This window comes from Oncorhynchus gorbuscha, linkage group LG05, assembly GCF_021184085.1.
Source record: "Oncorhynchus gorbuscha isolate QuinsamMale2020 ecotype Even-year linkage group LG05, OgorEven_v1.0, whole genome shotgun sequence".
Taxonomy (NCBI): domain Eukaryota; kingdom Metazoa; phylum Chordata; class Actinopteri; order Salmoniformes; family Salmonidae; genus Oncorhynchus; species Oncorhynchus gorbuscha.
In genome coordinates, this window is record NC_060177.1 from 40,354,039 (window position 1) to 40,374,615 (window position 20,577).

General features: G+C 40.6%; 1 protein-coding gene across 1 annotated transcript; it reads left to right on the forward strand.

Moving 5' to 3' along the window:
* Positions 1-1,986: 1,986 nt before the first annotated feature.
* Positions 1,987-16,011, forward strand: gnmt (glycine N-methyltransferase). The gene is made up of 6 exons (XM_046349908.1): positions 1,987-2,368; positions 4,796-4,923; positions 6,498-6,611; positions 10,293-10,435; positions 14,955-15,073; positions 15,445-16,011. Exons 1-6 carry the CDS (start codon positions 2,160-2,162, stop codon positions 15,614-15,616), a joined length of 885 nt encoding a protein of 294 aa, XP_046205864.1. The 5' UTR covers positions 1,987-2,159; the 3' UTR covers positions 15,617-16,011.
* The last annotated feature ends 4,566 nt before the right edge of the window (positions 16,012-20,577 follow it).

The window sequence follows — 20,577 nt, forward strand, 5'->3', positions numbered from 1 at the left end:
ATGACACTTCTCTATTTTCTCAATAACATTCAAATCAGCATTGAAAAAAGGTGAAAGTTCAAGTTTGTTCCACTTGAGTGAGTCTGACCACAAGTCATTGACCACTATGATGACACACCAAATGTGTTTGATGGATCGCGGGAAAAGAGCAGGAATAGGCTTTTGTGGGCTACAGTCCAAGCTATATCTTCCAATTGTGCGACAGCTGTCAGCATCCAAAGATTATCCAATTTGTGGTGTAGTCTATGGCGATACAGATATCACTTATTATTGATATCTACATAGCGCATTGATGTGAATCTCACTGCTGCTCTTTAATTTAGCTATTTGCGCCTTACGGATTGTGGTTGTTGTGGATGGCTGTTCACAAATGTAAATGTGTATTTGAACCCCATAATGGTTGAATTCAGGAAGTTTAAGATGCCTATCAATCATTGTTTTTGAAGCCAGTGGACAGCCAGTGAAGAATGCGCTCTTGCAAAAGATGCATCGTGCGGATCCCAGCCTACGTAACAAAAGTGGGAATTTTATTGCTCAATCTAATTCATGCTGGAAAAAATACATAGGTCAATGGAGAGATGCTCAAATTTTCACACGTTGATAGACTTAAAGGGGCAATCTGAGGTTGCTACATACATTTTTGGACTTTATATATATATATATTTTTTTTATATATGATATATTTGGACCCCAGGAACATATTAGGAAGAGTAGCTGCTGCCTTGGCAGCAGCTAATGGGGATCCCTATTAAATACAAATACAAATATTAATGTAAAGATGTAATTTAATCATATTATATGTAGTAGAAAGTTATGGGTTAGAAGAAGACTACATAACCAACCCATAAAGTACTATTTAACATCCATATATGGCCAGCTATGTAAACTTTAACATTGATTTATTCTGCAATAGATGTCATTAAATTGTAACATACATTTGTGTCTTCTAATGCCTCTTGTTAGGGAGAAAGTCATCTAAAAGTAACTGAATGTAATCAGATACGTTACTGAGTTTGAGTAATCCAAAAGGTACATTACAGAAACAAATTTTGGACAGGTAACTATTAACGGTAACGGATTACATTTAGAAAGTAACCTACCCAAACCTTTACCCTGGCCCGGATAGTACCGGATCTGCCTGAACCAGAGGGTGGAGGGTCTGTGGTGAAGTCTACTGGCCAATCAGCATAGGAGGTGTCTACTTTCCTACAGACAGTTGGGTGTGTAGAGAACCAGCCCCATAAACAATTTAATGTTGTGCTGTAATTTTTTGCAGACTAATAAAAAAAACATCAAATAGACAAATGGTGTAATTGAAAACGTTTGATAGTGGTTAGGCCTACATAGTTTGTGTATTGTGGACTTTGTAGCATCAGTTCTTGATTACAATTGTATTGATAATTGCTTATAACTATAATAGGCTACAAATAAATGTTTAACTCAAATGTTTCACTTAAATTCACTTAAATTCAGCCTTAACCACACATTTCATTCAGCGCCATCAACATCTGTTTTACTTTCATACAACTGATGAAATACTAGATTTAGGGCGGAGAATTTTGATCCATGTTTCATCACCTCATACGATTGAGGGAGTTTTATTAACCTGTGCCGCAGTGCACCGGGATATGGCCCGCGATATGAACAGTGGTGAGTGAGGAGCGCATCTTCAAATCGAACAGTAATCTGAGCCACTTAAGCAAAATTATGTTTCCTTCATAAAAATACATCTCTTTTCCATAAAATATATCTTCGCATTATCAAACTTGTTTTCATTAAGGCAGATAAACCCTTTTTTATCAAAATAATTACTTTTTGCATTTGAAAATAGAATGCAATCAATGCTAACCCGCTTTACCAGCAGATGCCCGGACATTAATTGAACTCCTCAATGTTGACGTGAGGACTACGCCGTGTCCAATCAGAAAGAAGGCGTGAGTATACAGGCGTCTCATTGGGCTAAAGTTTCGCTTCCAGTTTATCTCTAGCTAGTATAAATAATAATAACACCGTTAAGATTTAGGTGGAGAAAGGCTAGACCAAAAAAAAAATACGGATATCAATATATAATACGTGCCTCACTATTTTCATAAATATTCCATTAGTCTAGAATTTGATAGTTCTGCACAAAGTAGCAGTGTGATTCCTGAAGATACAGAATGTCAGTCGACAGTGTGTTTCGGACGCGTTCTCTCGGCGTTGCTTCCGTGGGGCTTCCTGATCAATATGCCGACGGAAAAGCAGCAAAGGTGTGGCAGCTGTACATCGGAGACACGCGGAGTAGAACGGAAGAATACAAAAGCTGGGTGGTGTCCCTGCTAAAACAGCACGGTGTGCAAAGGATACTGGATGTTGCCTGCGGCACAGGGTAGGCATGTCGCCGATACAGCTAGTATTTCTTAACTGTACGTTTATCCGTACACAACAGCTTGTGGGCCATCGCAGGCCACTGCAAACATCCCTATAATAAGCACATAACACATCGAGCTCTAAACCAACCTGTCAGATTTACTTGTGGTTCGTATTGCTTGTAACATCGTCTCTTTAGTGTCTAGCGTTTGGCTAGGCCTTGGTTGCAGTTGCTGAAATATTCCATTAGTTACCACCTGCTTTTTACGCTTCCACAAAATAAACGTCGTGTGTATTGGCTAGATAGGACCGCCTTCAACGAATGAAAAGCACATTTATTCTGCGGAAATGTAGGCATATTTAAGGAAATCTGCTCAGCGTTGAACTGCAATTTACGAATTTCACCCAAATGAACCTTTCCCACATTTACTCAACACTGGATTTGTTTTGGATATGGATTAGCTCAAAAGACTGAATGGAACCCAATGTGTCAAATTTATTTCCCTAGATAATACCAACACATGCTCAGTTGCAAACTGCTGCTATTGGGTCACTTCAGAAAGCAGGGTATACATGTTTACATACCTTGATACATTCTAGTGCTCACTATCATAACCCTATCAGCAGTTTTGGGATTACACCTTTAAGGCATAAAGCGTACATTTAGATTTATTATAGTAAATTGGTGTCTTTTTTTTCTTACACAATATGGACCAACTTGTTACCTGTGAAGAGATGTTTGTTTTCATTATGGGTCCCTATTCAGGGCATAGAATACAGAATTATAGGCACTACCTGCACGTTTAAGTTATGAAACCCAACTCTTAAAAAGACTAACGGATGTTCTCCAAAATAACCAAAAAGCAACAGCAGGTTGCCGTCCACTGCAGTTACTTTACTTTTAGCAGCTCCTTTTAGCTGTACCGCTTCAATGCTTGTGACACGTTTTGCCACATACCAAATGTTCACTCATGCAAGGGTAAAATGTGGAGCTGTTTTCAGATTGGCTGGGCAGATGGCGTGACTCACACCCATAAAAAAGTACATGTTGCAGGTTGGAATAGGCTGTCCAGCACATCAAGTTGGAAGAGTCCAAGGAATAGCCCATCTAAACCTTCTGTAAGGGTGTGTACTAGGAAAAAGTGACTCTGTGCTTTGCACCAATATTGGTCTGATAGTGGTGTGTTTTGACTGGTTTTCCTCCACACGGATAGTGTGTATCTGTTTTTGGAGGTCAAATAATCTAGGAAGCTGCTAGTCATCAACATGTTTTTCCAAACATTGTAAACTTCTTTCATCCAGCATTCTGTTATGTCGCCATTGTTGGAGAGACCATAGATTCTTGGGAACAAAGGCATATTTCATTGGCAAAGACGTGATCGTCAATGCAAAAGCCTACATAAGTGTCAGGGTTGTATATAGTATCCATGATTTAGTAAGTAGATGAATTGGAAAAGATTTTCACTGGCTAAGTTCAGACAATGTGTTAACCTAATCATTGTATCATTGCTACACTTGATATCCGGTTGGTTTGTACAGTAGTCACTATCTGGTGTACTCCTCTACTGAGCTAATTTGAGTTATGGCCCTAACATGTGTCCTAATTCACATAGCAAACCGTGTGGTAGTTGTAGAATTATCCTAATTTCCAAGGAGAAATCCATGGTTATATGAACATACTGGCAGAGTAGTGCAGTAGACCTTTTGAGTTTGGCAAGTGTGCCCTGGTATCTCCCAAAGTAAACATGGCTGGTGGAACTGGATTATTTCGGAGTGTCCGTGCTATATCCTATTTGGGGCTTTTGGAATGTTCTGCCATAGCAAACCATCTAGTTGTTTTGTCATTTGATCTACTTATATACTCTTGCTCTCTGAGTACTAAATCCCTCTTCTCAACCAATGATACAGTGAGTGTGACTAATTTAACTGCCAATGCTTTTTCGATTTGTGTCGCAATGGTCTACTATGGAAATAATTGGCACACAGACTGCCAGCTCAGCAAAAGCTTGAGCACAGGTCCACCCCATTCACTAATGTTTCTATAGTGTGTTCGCTGTCCACTAAAATGTATGAGCATTGGCTTTAACAAACCTGTTGCATGGGTCACTGTACATATTGGTAATAATTTGTAAGGTGTTTTATCCATTTTTCATCAACCAGACTGTTTGCCTTTAACCTTAGCAACACACTGAATTGAGTGACACACCCAACAAAAGCAGTGATAGTTTAGCTTAGGACCATTTAGGGACTGGGTGGCTGACGCTAGCTTAGTTTAGCACAAAGCTAGGCAACTTTGTATAGGCCTGTGGTTTTGTTACTGCCATGTTACTGAATGTTTATCGTTATGTGTTTCTACAACAATTTCCACACCTGAACTTCTCCTTGAAGGTTAGATAAGCAAATAATTAGTTCAAAACCCAACACCAATGGTTTTGATTTATTGCAGCGTGGACTCCATCATGTTGGTTGAGGAGGGATTTAAGATGACGAGCGTGGACGCCAGCGACAAAATGCTCAAGTACGCGCTGAAGGAAAGGTGGGAGAGAAGAAAAGAGAGTGCCTTTGACCAGTGGGGTGAGTAGTGATGGTGTGTCTGACTGATTCAAATCTGCTTCTCCTGTGCGCAACAATGCTTTGTTAGGCATGCACATATCGGTCAATTTTGCTGCCGCCTGACTGACTAACTAACCTTCATTTAACCGGTCAACATCAGTAACATGTTTTCCAAACAGTAAAATGATGTGACCAACAGAAAATACTATTAGAGATCTGTATATAATGATGAGATGCTTAAGTTTCCGCCCTAACAATGGGAGTCGGCCAAAGGTAGGAGGGTAGGCGACAAGCTTATGCCCAAAATAATATGGGTTTGTTTTGGACAGATTTTGGCGAAAGTGAAACTTCTCGCTTTGCCTCTTCCTTTCTGATACTAAGTATGCATACAAGGACTGGACATTTTTCATTAAGAGCTTAATGGAAACATGCAACAATAGCAAGCCTATCGTCTCACTGTTCAAAAGGCTATAGCCTATTATTGAACATGCAAGTCCTGTAATGAAGCAGCTAATAAAATGTAATTTTCAAACATTTGCCAAAAGGCAATTTGTGTAGAACGCCGTCGTTCTTAACCTAATACGAGCAGTTGTGACCAAGATTAACATCTCAGTTAACTCAGAAAGGGGGAATCTAAAAGCAAGAACTATAATGCGTTGTGGTTATGACTAGGATTGTGCCTTTTTGGCTTCTGGACAACGAAAGAAAATTGATATGTAGAACAGGTGAGAAATGCTGTTAAAGGCACGAGGAAGTCTTATAAAATAATTGCATCCACATTTCTACGGGTGGATTTTCGCAAGGTAAGACATGCCTCATTTGAAGTGAAGTAAAACATTCAGGTTTCAAACAACTCTACTACTTCAAGATCACATTGCAAGGTGGTGGGTGACACTTTGAAAGTCAACGGTAGGCAGGTTTATAGCCTATACACCTGAATGGTGAATGGGAGGTGCGCTTTAATTCAGAGTTCAGAAATTAAAATGTCTCCTTTTTAATCGTGGTCTCAAGTTAACACGTGATTGCGTTTAGAATCGTATATGGCCTCTTATTTTATTGTGTTAATTTATCATTTTAAAGCAGTGCAGTTCAAGAAAGAGTTGAGTTCTTTCACGGTAAGGTGAAAGACACCTGTTGTATTCAGTGCATGTGACATAAAGTTTAATTTGAGAATTGTTATTTGTTGTGCAATAACTAGGCTTACAAAACCAGGTTTTACTCCAGTAGCCTACAGACTTTTTGAGGAGCTATTCTTGTGCTGTCTGACAGGTGGTAGGCTCTGTATGCTGTGGGTGTGTGATGATAAGCTGCATGATGACTAACAAATACACACGCTGCAGTTTAACTCCACACAATTATGCAAATGACCCTATAGACCAATAAGTATGACCGGTAAAAATGTGTTTTTGGCCGTTAACTGATTAACGGTTAGCCGTTAAAATCTCTATTTGTTAGCCTGCTGAGCTAAAGCTTAGCTCACAATTCCTCAGCTTTCCTAATTCGTATTAAACTAGGAGGGAAGATGTCAAAGAAAATACTCTAGACCTAAATATAATTTCTTAATTTTGTTCCTCTTTTTCCTTACCCTCCTCCAGTGATCGAAGAGGCCAACTGGCTGACGCTTACAGAAGATGTGCAGAAGCCAGGGAATGGGTTTGATGCAGTCATCTGCCTGGGAAACTCCTTCGCTCACTTGCCAGACTTCAAAGGTGAGTGAGGGGCAGGCAGCCAGTATTGTCATTACCTAACTGATTTTGGACTCACAAGTAACTTATTTGTGCACTCTTTGAAGTTCTTGGTACTTTATTATTGTGCCTTCTCTGTGTTGGGCTGGAACGAAAGCCTGCACGTTGTGTAGCTTTGCAGGACTGGGATGATATCTGACCTTGTAAGTAATAATTGATAGTTCCGTTATAACAGTATAAGTGCTAGTAACAGTATACAAGTAATGCACACATACGACATGCAGAGATAAGTCATCTCTTTTTTTTTTTTTAAACACCTCTTCAAGAAAGCCTATAGCCTATGGTCCATGTTTGACTCTCTCTACCCTTCCTTCAGTGCCTTAACAGTTTCTTATGTTCCCCCCAAACCCTTACCCTAAACGAGGTCCGTTTCCTATTCCCAAACCTACCGCCTAAACCTAATACCTTACCATAAACCGGGTTTGTATCCTATACCGAACCCCTCCCTATTTTTATCTGTCCTGTATTGTCTTGCCCTTTGATTTTAAATTGTACTTTTGATAATGGCACTGGAGGTGATGTCTGTTTTACGGGCTCCTAACCAACTGCTATTTTTATTTTATTTTTTTCACACTGTTTGTATCTAATTTTGTACATTATGTTGCTGCTACCGTCCTATGACCGAAAAGAGCTTCTGGACATCAGAACAGTCATTACTCACCTCAAACTGGATAAATACTTTTTCTTTAATGAGTCTGACGCAAAGGATAACCTGCTTTGGCAAGATCAGGCCCAGATACCTGTCATCCACGTGAAGAAAAGGGGAGGATGGTCAGATGCTTTCACCGGTGAGGTAAACCACTGATGTCTAATATTAAAGAAGTCTCGAGGCATTGCTCGCCTGAGGTAGAATACCTCATGATAAGCTGTAGACCACACCATCTACCAAGAGTTCTCATCTATATTATTCGTAGCCATTTACTTACCGCCACAAACAGATGCTGGCACTCATGAGCTGTATAAGGCCATAAGCAAACAAGCATCTATTTTACCACATTTCTACCAGCATGTCACATATGTAACTAGAAGAAAAAAAACTCTAGACCGCCTTTACTCCACACAGAGATGCATACAAAGGGCTCCCTCGCCCTCCATTTGGCAAATCTGACCAGAATTCTATCCTCCTGATTCCTGCTTTAGTTTTTGCTTGTAAGCAGGAAGTACCAGTGGTCAGATGACGTGGATTCTACGCTACAGGACTGTTTGCTAGCGCAGGCTGGCTTCATCAACAAGTGCATCGATGACGTCGTCCCCACAGGGACTGTACGTACATATCCCAACCAGAAGCCATGGATTACAGGCAACATCCGCACCAAGCTAAAGGATAGAGCTGCCGCTTTCAAGGAGCGGGACACTATTCTGGATGCTTATAAGAAATCCCGCTCTGCTCTCAGACCAACCATCAAACAGGCAAAGCATCAGTACAGGACTAAGATTGAATACTACTACACCGGCTCTAATGCTCGACTGATGTGGCAGGGCTTGCAAACTATTATGGACTACAAAGACAAACCCAGTGACGCAAGCCTACCAGACAAGCTAAATGCCTTCTAATGCTGGCTTCGAGGCAAGAAACACTGAAGTATGAATGAGCTCACCAGCTGTTCCCGGACGACTGTGATCACGCTCTCCGTAGCCAATGTGAGCAAGAACTTTAAACAGGTCAACATTCACAAGGCCGCGGTGCCAGATGCATTACCAGGACTTATTCTCAAAGCATGCGTGGACCAACTGACATTTTCAACTGAGTCTGTAATACATGCATGTTTCGAACAGACCACCATAGTCCCTGTGCCCAAGAAAGCGAAGATAACCTGCCAAAATTATTCCCCCCCCCCCCGTGGCACTCGCGTTGGTAGCCATGAAGTGCTTTGAAGGGCCAGTCATGGCTCACCTTAACACCATCATGCTGGATTTTTTTTTGTTGATTTGATGCACTTGTTTTTTTATTTTATGGAGACCTACTTTTAATGTAAGATGTCCTTGAGTGTCTTGAAAGATAATATACATACACACACACACACACACAGGTCAAAAAAATAAAGGGAACAGTAAAATGACACATCCTAGATCTGAATGAAATATTCATATTCAATACTTTTTATTCTTTACATAGTTTAATGTGCTGACAACAAAATCACACAAACTATCAATGGAAATCAAATTTATCAACCCATGGAGGTCTGGATTTGGAGTCACACACAAAATTAAAGTGGAAAACCACACTACAGGCTGATCCAACTTTGATGTAATGTCCTTAAAACAAGTCAAAATGAGGGTCAGTCGTGTGTGTGTGGCCTCCATGTGCCTGTATGACCTCCCTACAACGCCTGGGCATGCTCCTGATGAGGTGGTGGATGGTCTCCTGAGGGATCTCCTCCCAGACCTGGACTAAAGCATCTGCCAACTCCTGGACAGTCTGTGGTGCAACGTGGCGTTGGTGGATGGAGCGATACATGATGTCCCAGATGTGCTCAATTGGATTCAGGTCTGGGGAAGGGCGGGCCAGTCCATAGCATCAATGCCTTCCTCTTGCAGGAACTGCTGACACACTCCAGCCACATGAGGTCTAGCATTGTCTTGCATTAGGAGGAACCCAGGCCCAACCGCACCAGCATATGGTCTCACAAGGGGTCTGAGGATCTCATCTCGGTACCTATTGGAGGTCAGGCTACCTCTAGCGAGCACATGGAGGGCTGTGCGGCCCCCCCAAAGAAATGCCACCCCACACCATGACTGACCCATCGCCAAACCGGTCATGCTGGAGGATGTTGCAGGCAGCAGAACGTTCTCCATGGCGTCTCCAGACTCTGTCACGTGCTCAGTGTGAACCTGCTTTCATCTGTGAAGAGCACAGTGGCGAATTTGCCAATCTTTGTGTTCTCTGACAAATGCCAAACGTCCTGCACGGTGTTGGGCTGTAAGCATAACCCCCACCTGTGGACGTCGGGCCCTCGTACCACCCTCATGGAGTCTGTTTCTGACCTTTTGAGCAGACACATGCACATTTCTGGCCTGCTGGAGGTCATTTTGCAGGGCTCTGGCAGTCCTCCTCCTTGCACAAAGTCGGAGGTAGTGGTCCTGCTGCTGGGTTGTTGCCCTCCTACGGCCTCCTCCACGTCTCATGATATACTGGCCTGTCTCCTGGTAGCGCCTCCATGCTCTGGACACTATGCTGACAGACACAGGAAACCTTCTTGCCACAGCTCGCATTGATGATCCATCCTGGATGAGCTGCACTACCTGAGCCACTTGTGGGTTGTAGACTCCGTCTCATGTTACCACTAGAGTGAAAGCACCGCCAGCATTCAAAAGTGACCAAAACATCAGCCAGGAAGCATAGGAACTGGGAAGTGGTCTGTGGTTACCACCTGCAGAACCACTCCTTTATTGGGGGTGTCTTGCTAATTGCCTATAATTTCCACCTGCTGTCTATTCCATTTGTACAACAGCATGTGCTTAGGAAGCATGTGTTGCTTCCTAAGTGGACCGTTTGATTTCACAGAAGTGTGATTGACTTGGAGTTACATTGTGTTGTTTAAGTGTTCCCTTTATTTTTTTGAGCAGTGTGTATATATATTTTTTGGCAGTAATAGTATATTGATTGTTTTGTGTTTAAGATGTATTGATGTTTGTCTATCCCAGGGGACCAGAGTGATCAGAAGTTAGCCCTGCAGAATATCGCCAGCATGGTGAGACCAGGGGGCATCCTAATCATTGACCACCGTAACTACGACTATATTCTGGAGACAGGCAGAGCGCCCCAGGGCAAGAACATCTACTACAAGGTACTAAATAAAAACAAACGTTTGAGAAACGTTGCATTCACATACGTATTGTAGTATCAGCAGTGATTGTCAATCCATCTGATTATCATATTAGTTTGTCGCTCTGTCCTGACCAACCATTCCGTTCTTACATCTAATCTATCTATCAAGTTACCTACCCTTTTATTTAGTTAATTTGTCATTTTGGGAGGGGATGACATGTATCACTGTCAAGGTGAAAAATCTGTTTGTGCCCTTGAGCAAAGCACTTAACCCTAATTTGCTCCAGGAGTGCTGTACTACTATGGCTGACCCTGTAAAACCGCACATTTCACTGAACCTATCCGGTGTATAAAATATATATTCAGTACCAGTCAAGTTTGGACACACCTACTCATTCCAGGGTTTTTCTTTATTTTTACTATTTTCTACATAGTTTTGATGTCTTCACAATTACAATGAAATGACACATGGAATCATGGAGTAATCAAAAAGTGTAGATTTTTCAAAGTAGCCACCCTTTGCATTGATGACAGCTTTGCAAACTCTTTACATTATCTCAACCAGCTTTATGAGGTAGTCACCTGGAAATGCATTTCAATTAACAGGTGTGCCTTAAGTTAATTTGGGGGATTTTTTCCTTAACCAGGGTAGGCCAGTTGAGAACAAGTTCTCATTTACATCTGCGACCTGGCCAAGATAAAGCAAAGCAGTGTGACACAAACAACAGAGTTACACATGGAATAAGGAAATGTACAGTCAATAACACAATAGAAAAGTCTATATACAGTATGCAAATGTAATAAGACTAGGGAGGTAAGGCAATAAACAGGCCATAGTGGCAAAATAATTACAATTTAGCACTTAAACACTGGAGTGATAGATGTGCAGAAGGTGAATGTGCAGGTAAAAAATACTGGGGTGTCAAGGAGCAAAAAACAATGTGGGGATGAGGTAGTTGGGTGGGTTATTTACAGATGGGCTGTGTACAGGTGCAATGATTGGTAAGCTGCTCTGACAGCTGATGCTTAAAGTTAGTGAAGGAGATATGAGTCTCCAGCCTCAGTGACTAAAAAAAGAAAGACATTTGCAATTTGTTCAAGTCTTTGGCAGCAGAGAAATGGAAGGAAAGGCGGCCAAATGAGAAGTTGGCTTTGGGGATGACCAGTGAAAAATACCTGCTGGAGCACGTGCTATGGGTGAATGCTGCTATAGTGAGCTGAGATATGGCGGGTCTTTACCTAGCAAAGACTTATAGATGACCTGGAGCCAGTGGGTTTGGTGACGAATATGAAGCGAGGGCCAGCCAATAAGAGCAAACAGGTCACAGTGGTGGGTATTATTATTATCCAGTTTACTGAGTAGTGTTGGAGGCTATTTTGTAAATTACATCGCCAAATTCAAGGATCGGTAGGATAGTCAGTTTTACGAGGGTATGTTTGGCAGCATGAGTGAGGTATGCTTTATTGTGAAATAGGACGGCAATTCTAGATTTAATTTGATTGGATATGCTTAATCAGAGTCTGGAGAGTTTTTAGTCTAACCCGATACCTAGGTCATTTACATCATTTGTATAGGTATTTGTAGTTGTCCACATATTCTAAGTCAGAACCGTCCAGAGAAGTGATGCTAGACAGGTGGGCGCGTGCGGGCAGCGATCGGTTGAAGAGTTTTACTAGCATTTAAAAGCAGTTGAAGGCCACGGAAGGAGTGTTGTATGGCATTGAAGCTCATATGAAGGTTTGTTAATTGTCCAAAGATGGGCCAGAAGTATACAGATGGGTGTTGTCTGTGTAGAGGTGGATCAGAGAATCACCAGCAGCAGGAGCGACCTCATTGATGTATACAGAGAAGAGTCGGCCCGAGAATTTAACCCTGTGGCACCCCATGGACTGCCAGAAGTCCAAACAGGCCCTCCGATTTGACACACTGAACTCTATCTGAGAAGATGGATGAACCAGGTGAGGCAGTCATTTGAGAAACCAAGGCTGTGGAGTCTGCTGATAAGAATGTGATGATTGACAGAGTCGAGCCTTTGCAGGGTCGATGAAGACTTATCTTTTTGAGCGTTTGAGACAATCAGCATTTGAGACCATCAGCGTTTGAGACAATCCTTGTGACAATATATGGGGTGGTATATAGAAGATAGCCCGATTTGTTAGTCCATATTATGGCGTGAACAGCTTAAATAAGCAAAGGGAAATTATCATTACATTAAGACATGAAGGTCAGTCAATTCATTTCAAAGACTTTGAAAGTTTCTTCAAGTGCAGTTGCAACTGGCTCTCATGAGGACCGCCACAGGATAGGAAGACCAAGTTACCGCTGGTGCAGAGGATAAGTTGCATCTCGGCTTTCAGCCCAAATAAATTCTTCAAAGTTCAATTAACAGACACATCTCAATATCAACTGTTCAGAAGAGACTGTGAATCAGGCCTTCATGGTCGAACTACTGCAAAGAAACCACCAGTAAAGCACACCAATAAGAAGTGACTTGCTTGGGCCAAGAAACATGAGCAGTGGCCACTTAGACCAGTGGAAATCTGTCCTTTGGTCTGATGAGTCCAAATGTTAGATTTTTGGTTCCAACAACCGTGTGTGAGATGCAGAGTAGGTGAACGGATGATCTCCCCATGTGTGGTTCCCACCGCGAATCATGGAGGAGGTGTGATGTTGTCAGAGTGCTTTTCTTGTGACACTAATTTGGAATTCAAGGCACACTTAACCAGCATGCTTACCACAGCATTCTGCAGTGATACGCTGTCCCATCTGGCTTGCGCATTGTGGGGACTATCTTTTGTTTTTCAACAGGACAATGACCCAACACACCTCCAGGCTGTGTAAGGGCTATTTGAGCAATGAGAGTGATGGAGTGCCTCAACCCAATTGAGATGGTTTGGGATGAGTTGGACTGCAGATTGAAGGAAAAGCAGCCAACGAGTGCTCCGCATATGTGGGAAGTCGTTCAAGATGGTTGGAAAAGCATTCCAGCTGAAGCTGGTGGAGAGGATGACAGCTTGGCATGAAGGCAAAGGGTGCTTACTTTGAAGAATCTCAAATATGTTTTGATTTGTTTAACACTTTTCTGGTTACCACATGATTCCATGTGTTATTTAATTTTTATATCACTATTCTATAATTTAGAAAATAGTAAAAATAAAGAAAAACCCTTGAATGAGTAGGTATGTCCAAATCTTTGACTGGTACTGTGTGTATGTATAATGACCGCATGGCAAGGGGAAACAACAATAATAATCACAACAGTGATACTAAAGCTGCAATATTCCAAGGGAATCATATCTGTAAACTTTCACTCCCTTCAAAATAAACATATCTCTTGGAATAGTTCCCAAGGTAACGTGCTATTGCACCACTTACGCAATCACTAGCCCAAATTGCCATTCTGATTTTAACACAGTTTATGCCGAGCCTTGTTGCGCAGGAAAATATAAAATATGAGGAAATGTTACTTAGTTTTTCGTGAGAATTATGAAGTGCAAGAAACTGAAGCTGTCTGGTTTTAAAAGGTAAAGTGTTTGGTCGGTGAAAGCCTATGTCGGTGGTTCTCAACCTTGGATACTAGTACCCCTGGGGGTTACCTGGCCTATCCACAGGATGTACTTCAAGAATCATAAATGCCTCTGCATCAGTTGCACATATTTTATTTAACTAGGCAAGTCAGTTAAGAACTAATTCTTATTTAACAATGACGGCCTAGCTCGGCGAAGCCCTAACCGGGACGATGCTGAGCCAATTGTGCGCCGCCCTATGGGACTCCCAATCACGGCCGGGTTGTGATACAGCCTGGGATGCAGTGCCTTAGACCGCTTCGCCACTCTGGATCACATGAGGGGGTACTGGGGGTTGAGTAACCTAAAGTATGCTGAGAACCACTGGCCTATGTGGGAGTGCTATCAGTGCATTTACTGCTTGAAGAATTCATTCGGACACAGTAATTTATGGGGATGCTATTCCTGCCAAAACTGGCCAGCAGATGAGCTTTCGGCATAAATCTCCCAAAAGCCTGTCGGATATTGTGTTCTTTGCAAAGAAAACAATTTCAGAGAGTCCAGGAAAGTAGATGCAGATTTTATTGAACTTGATGCCCTGATAGAAGTAGACTGGGATCTACAATTTTTTTTATTTCTTAGGCCTGCTTAAAAATGTAAGCACTTGCTTTCAAAGTTACTCACTCATTCTTAAAGTCTGGTAAAGTGCAGCCTATGAATACGTCCAGGTAAACAGTCCTTAAGCAAATTCCCCCCACTTACGGAAAAAGCTTCCTTATTTTTACGTGATTAGTTAGCAGTACCACCTTGCTATCAACACTGTTTATGCCCCTATATTGGCCACTGAAGGGTTACAGTTGTCTTCTGTACTATTTTACACCAATATACTGTAGTCATAATAAAATGTAATGAGTTCTCTGACATGCTAGTGTTTGCATCCATGCCTCTGTATTATGCTGTATGCATGTCCTTATCCATACTGTTTTGTGGCTAACCTGTGTGTGTGTGTGTGTGTGTGTGTCATTTTTCAGAGTGATCTTACTCAGGACATCACCACCTCTGTGCTGTGGGTCGACAACAAGCCTCACATGATCACCCTGGACTACACCGTACAGGTGCCAGAGGGCCCACAGAGTTCCCCCGAACTTAGGTACAACTACTTATATCATTAAGATGTATTCATAATGCATTGTAAAACTTGTCATGAGCACATTAAGGTGCGGTCAAATATATTGACAACCTTACACCTTTGCAATGGAACTCAATGTTCTGTTTTCTCTTTTGAAAACATGTTGAATGGCTATTTTTTACTTGTAAAAGTTTACTTGTAACATACCACGTGAGATAAATCACCCAGGAAACGAGATTACTTGCCTCCAACCAAATTCATAATTTAGTCCAGTATTATTTTACATTGAAGTTTAAAATCTTAATTTAATTTTATATTTGTTAATTTAGTTCGTTGGCTAGGAGAGTAAGTGTGATCCCCCATTTTTATGCCTCGTGTCTGTGTTCCCGCAGCAAATTCCGCCTGTCCTATTACCCTCACCGTATTGACAACTTCAAAGAGATCCTGACGGGAGCCTTCCACGGGAAGTGTGAGCACAGTGTCTACGGCGACTTCAAGACCTACACCCCCGGCCAGAGCCAGGCCCCCTGCTACTTCATCCACGTGGTCAAGAAGACCGCTTAGGGACCCCACAGAACTTTCCCACGACTTTGTATCTCAACCCTCATTATTTCTCCCTACACTTTCTGTCATGTCTCTTCTGCTGACCCTTTTGTTCAAACTGCCTCTTCTCCCTTTCTGAACCAAAACAAACCTGAGCCCAAATGCCCATATTCATGCTGTTCGATCCCTTGGTCTTTCAGGGGCTTTTAACTCTCAGGCAACGCAAGAGACGAGACACTCAACAGCTATCTTGAGTGATGTGGAAGCATCTACCAACCATGCTTGGTAGTATTTTGTCAGCCGGTGATTGTCGAGCAAATAACTGCCGGTCTCACCGTAATTTACAATTAATTAACATAAACACTTTTAGCATCTCCTGGCTTCCACACACAGCCTACAAGACACTGATGCAGACCTTTTGGAACATCTACATTTAATCACAACTAATAAATACATTTAATATAGCCTACACCATCACAATAAATCCATTATTTATTTTAGACCAGTCTAAAGAAACATATGAAGAAAATGTAGTCTTTTTCAGATGAACAGAATAGCATACTCTGAGTTGTCCTTGTTAGACTCTGATCTGGCTACGCCAAATGGCTGTGGGCTACACTAGTTCATTTAGCAGATAAGTTTCTTAGAATTCTGTGGCATTATTTTATAGTATGAAAACATTTGAACGTGGCTGAATAAAATATAGAAAGTATATTTTTTTGAAACACTATTCATAACAAAGAAACAGTTCTCTCTTAATTTAGTTATTTATGCATCTTTAGTTGTGATATGTTTAGATTTTAGGCTGCATGAAGAGACTAATGATTTTTTAAAGTCTCATTAAATCCAAGTGTTCTGCTTTGTTTCTTATGCAGGCTGCACACACTTCATCAGTCTCTTATTCACAATTTGACAAGCACTTGATTATTCTCACCAGGCCTTGAATTTCCTAACGGCATCCCCCTTGTGTGGCCGTAATGCCATTTTAAAACAAATCATGCCATTTGCGGCCAATGTGGCCGTTGTGCCTGACTATAATTATAATTCTCCTGGCAGTCGTGCTCTGACGCACCTCTTACTCACATGGCTCTCTGATATCTCAATTATTATTAGCCAATGCCCGTTATATGATCGGGTCCTTCTCACATGCGTCTCAGCCCCGAAGTAGGCTACAAGTGAAGACGGACAAATCAGAGGCGCGTATTGAAGATGTAAAATAGACAGTTTTAACTTTTTGTCAGCCAACAAGATGAGTAGGCATAACGAACAGCAAACGCACTAGCCTAAGTAGATCTCCCATAGGACAAAAGTTGATCTATTCTATTGGTCAACTTGTCCTTCTGTGCAAGATAAATATTCCAAACATACTCTGGGACAGTTGTGGGATGTGATAGATCACGAATTAATACAACCACTCGCATCAAAAAAACTTTAAAAGCAATGAGGCTGACGCAACAGATCTGAACATTAATCTTAATCTTGTTAGGCTACTTCACATTTGTAAATGCAGCAATTCTCACACTGCATTAGGCTATAGGTGTGAATGTTCCAAAATGCAATCCATAAGCAGGAAAACACTTCTCAAATGTGACCGCAAATGTGATTTATGCATGTAATGCATTATATAAAGGTGTATTTTTATGGTGAAAATTATCTTCACCAAACTCACATACGTGCTGCCTATGTATGCCAGTTAGGCTCCACACCGGTTGTAAAGCAGATTTAATGTGCTTAATTTTAAGATGTTATTTGGCCACTTTAGTTATGATACAAACCTTTTTGATTAGGTTTGTATCATGAAGTAATAAAAAAAAAAGGATGTGCTCTTTCTTGCCTTACTGCACACATTCACAAGTGATAGGTTAATATTTTCACCCATCAGACTGTTCTTAATTTAATCCTCTCTTTACATATACTAAATTATGTGTGTGAAATGAGTTTTGATTTAGAATGTACCATTCTCATGCTCCTGTCTCGGGACAGGGGCAGGGGGAAAAAATACATGTCATCTATGAACTTAAATGGCGAGTGGAGGACTCTTTTTCGCATGGTTCATTTTCATGCCAGCCAGGTAGGATATACTCCTGTTGTAAAGTGAAGCAATGTGCTTAATATTGGGAATGTTGAGAAATAAATATTAGGCAGAGCCTCTAGAAAGCTGATGAGATCCTCTTTTTAGGCAATTGCGTAGCCTAAAGAAATGTTGTGCAGTGTTTGATTAGATTTTTGAACATATTTGCATTGATGTCAGAGTGATTAGAGGGACAATAGAGTGCTTATTACCAGGCAGTTAGCAAGTTTAGTAGGCTACTAACAATCAGCAGCACTCGTGAGTTTGGAGAAGCCTAATTACCATGACTAAAGGGTCACATGGAATTTGACTGCGGTCAGAGGCAGGTGTGGCGGTAATACGGTCACCCGTAACAGCCCTACTTGGGAGCTATCGCTCAAAGGCATGAGCCTTCGGTTTATAGCGAATGCATCTGGGTCCCATGGTGGACATTGTGTTAGGTTTTGCAATGCTGTGCTCACCTGAAATCGACTTACTTCATTTTCTGTGGGACTGGGGAATGACTTGCACGATAAACCTAGTGAAGTAACAAGTCTACTGGAATGAATTAACAATAGCTTTTTTTTCACCGATTTTGTTTTCATCTGAGTTATTTGCATATGTATGTTTGGAAAAACTTTGTCCACAAATTCCTCGTTGAAATTAGACTGCTTTTCCCACCTCTGATTTTTTGCCCCAGGAATTTGGTGTACTGTGAAAAGGTTCAACCCAGGTTCAATCAAAAAGGCCTCTCTTTGTGTCTCAGATATTAATTTTAAAACTTTAATCGGCTTGTTGGTCAGCCAAAAACAGTTTGTACTTTTAGGGTATTTTGAGGAATGCGCTTAGACTCCTACACAAGGAAAGTGTTGTAGACACAGCACTGTGAGCTGATAAACCAAAATAAGGATCTATGTCCCCCTCTGCTGGTTGAGTATAATACAAATAATTTAAAGAGTAACTTCATTCAATGTTACAATGGACATTGAAGATGTACAGTACTAAAAACAGTATAACTATCGGCCAATTACTTTAACTTTTGTATAGACTTATTTGATCCAAGTTTTATTCCACGTTTAGTCGCCTTTGCAAAATCCAGGGATTATTCAAATGGTATGATTGATTGATTTGGCCATAAGTGACCCCTTGCAAGGTACTGAAATGTTTTTTTCCACTGACAAATTTGAGCTTGCTCTACTCGCAAAGAAATGCTTTACTTCATGAATATATTTTCATGATCCAAAGATTTGATTGTTCTAATGACACTTGCTTAATTTTTATTAATATTTCACTCTCAACTCTGAATATGGTTCATCTTAACTTTCCTCAAAGAAGATTAGACATTCATAAAAATTGGTCATAACAAACCAAAATGGGACATTTCAAATGTCATGCATCACAACTGCCGTTTTTATTTGATTTGTTTAGCTTGTGAATAAAATAAGTGTAATTGTAAATATGTAACATCATTATGTTGAATATTAAACATAACATTTTATTGAATTGTCCAACCCTTTTGGCCAAATTTGAATTGTTCTGAATTTGGAAGCATTTTGTCATTTTAAGACGGTGATTTAACAATTCAGTTTGTAAAATTTGTACGTTTTGGTAGTGATTAATTATTATTATTAAATAATGAGCTGCAGGACAACAAAATTCTGAAATGTTTTGTCGCCTAATCACAACCTAATGGTTATCCTGCAGATTTTAAACGATCTAATAGGCAATGGCTAAAGCATTAGTAAAATGCAGAAGGCAAGGTGAAGCAAAGAGCACATGGGGTTGATTTTGAGTTTAGTCGTTGAGTTTAAATGCTGAGAAGTTAGTAAGGTTTAAGTGGTTAGAATGAATATATTTTTAGGCTTTGATTGTATTTGTGACTGTATAAATAAGATTTTCTTTAAACAGTCTTACTCTGTCAAGCCTTAGTACAACAAAATGTTTAAAATGTTTTTTTCCTTATGTGATTATTGGAATTGTTTTATTGGACTGGAATACAGAAGCTTTTAAGGAATAAAGTGTCCTTATATATTTATTGTGTGTGTAAAAGTGCTTGAATAATTGATGTCAGTTTATCATTGATACAAAAATTGCAAAGTGGACCGATTTATGGTTAGTCCTGGGCCTGATTTCCCACATGATGGTTTTTACTATGGATCATATCCATGCAACGCTAACATAATTGATATAACATGATTTGACATTCAGAATATAAATGCCCTCTTTAAGCCTAGCACTATTGTTTAGTTGTACCCTTGCCAATCATAACTAAAAAATTGCAGTTAATACTCCTTTGTTTATGTTCATGGACTGTCAGTCCTGGCCTCCATAGCAGTCTATGAATAACCTTCTGTAGCTCAGTTGGTAGAGCATGGCGCTTGTAACGCCAGGGTAGTGGGTTCAATCCCCGGGACCACCCATACGTAGAATGTATGCACACATGACTGTAAGTCGCTTTGGATAAAAGCGTCAGCTAAATGGCTTATATTATTATATTATTATTATTATATAATATTGACAGAGGCTATGACGATGTAGCTTATTCTGTTACGAACTAGCATGGCCGCTATTGGGCTGAATTGTGGCTTCTACACAGATAGTGACTATATGTTTATCTGTTTTAGTGCAACAATTGTTATTTTAATTGTCTGATGTCAACAATCACTTAAAGTTTTTTTTTTTTAAATCAACATTTTAATAGGTTCTGGGGAAACGGAGCTTTGGTCCTCCAGTCTCTCAAGCATATCCCACTGGGAACCGTATGTAATTTCAACATGGACAATTGAGTAATATTTATTTGAGACCTTGATCAATGAGATTACAACATATTCACCCACTCTGGCACACCCACTCAAATGTGCCATCACTATGTTTTCAACATGTAATAGCACAACCAAATTCCAATGGAAAAACAATGTCTGAATTTTTAAGT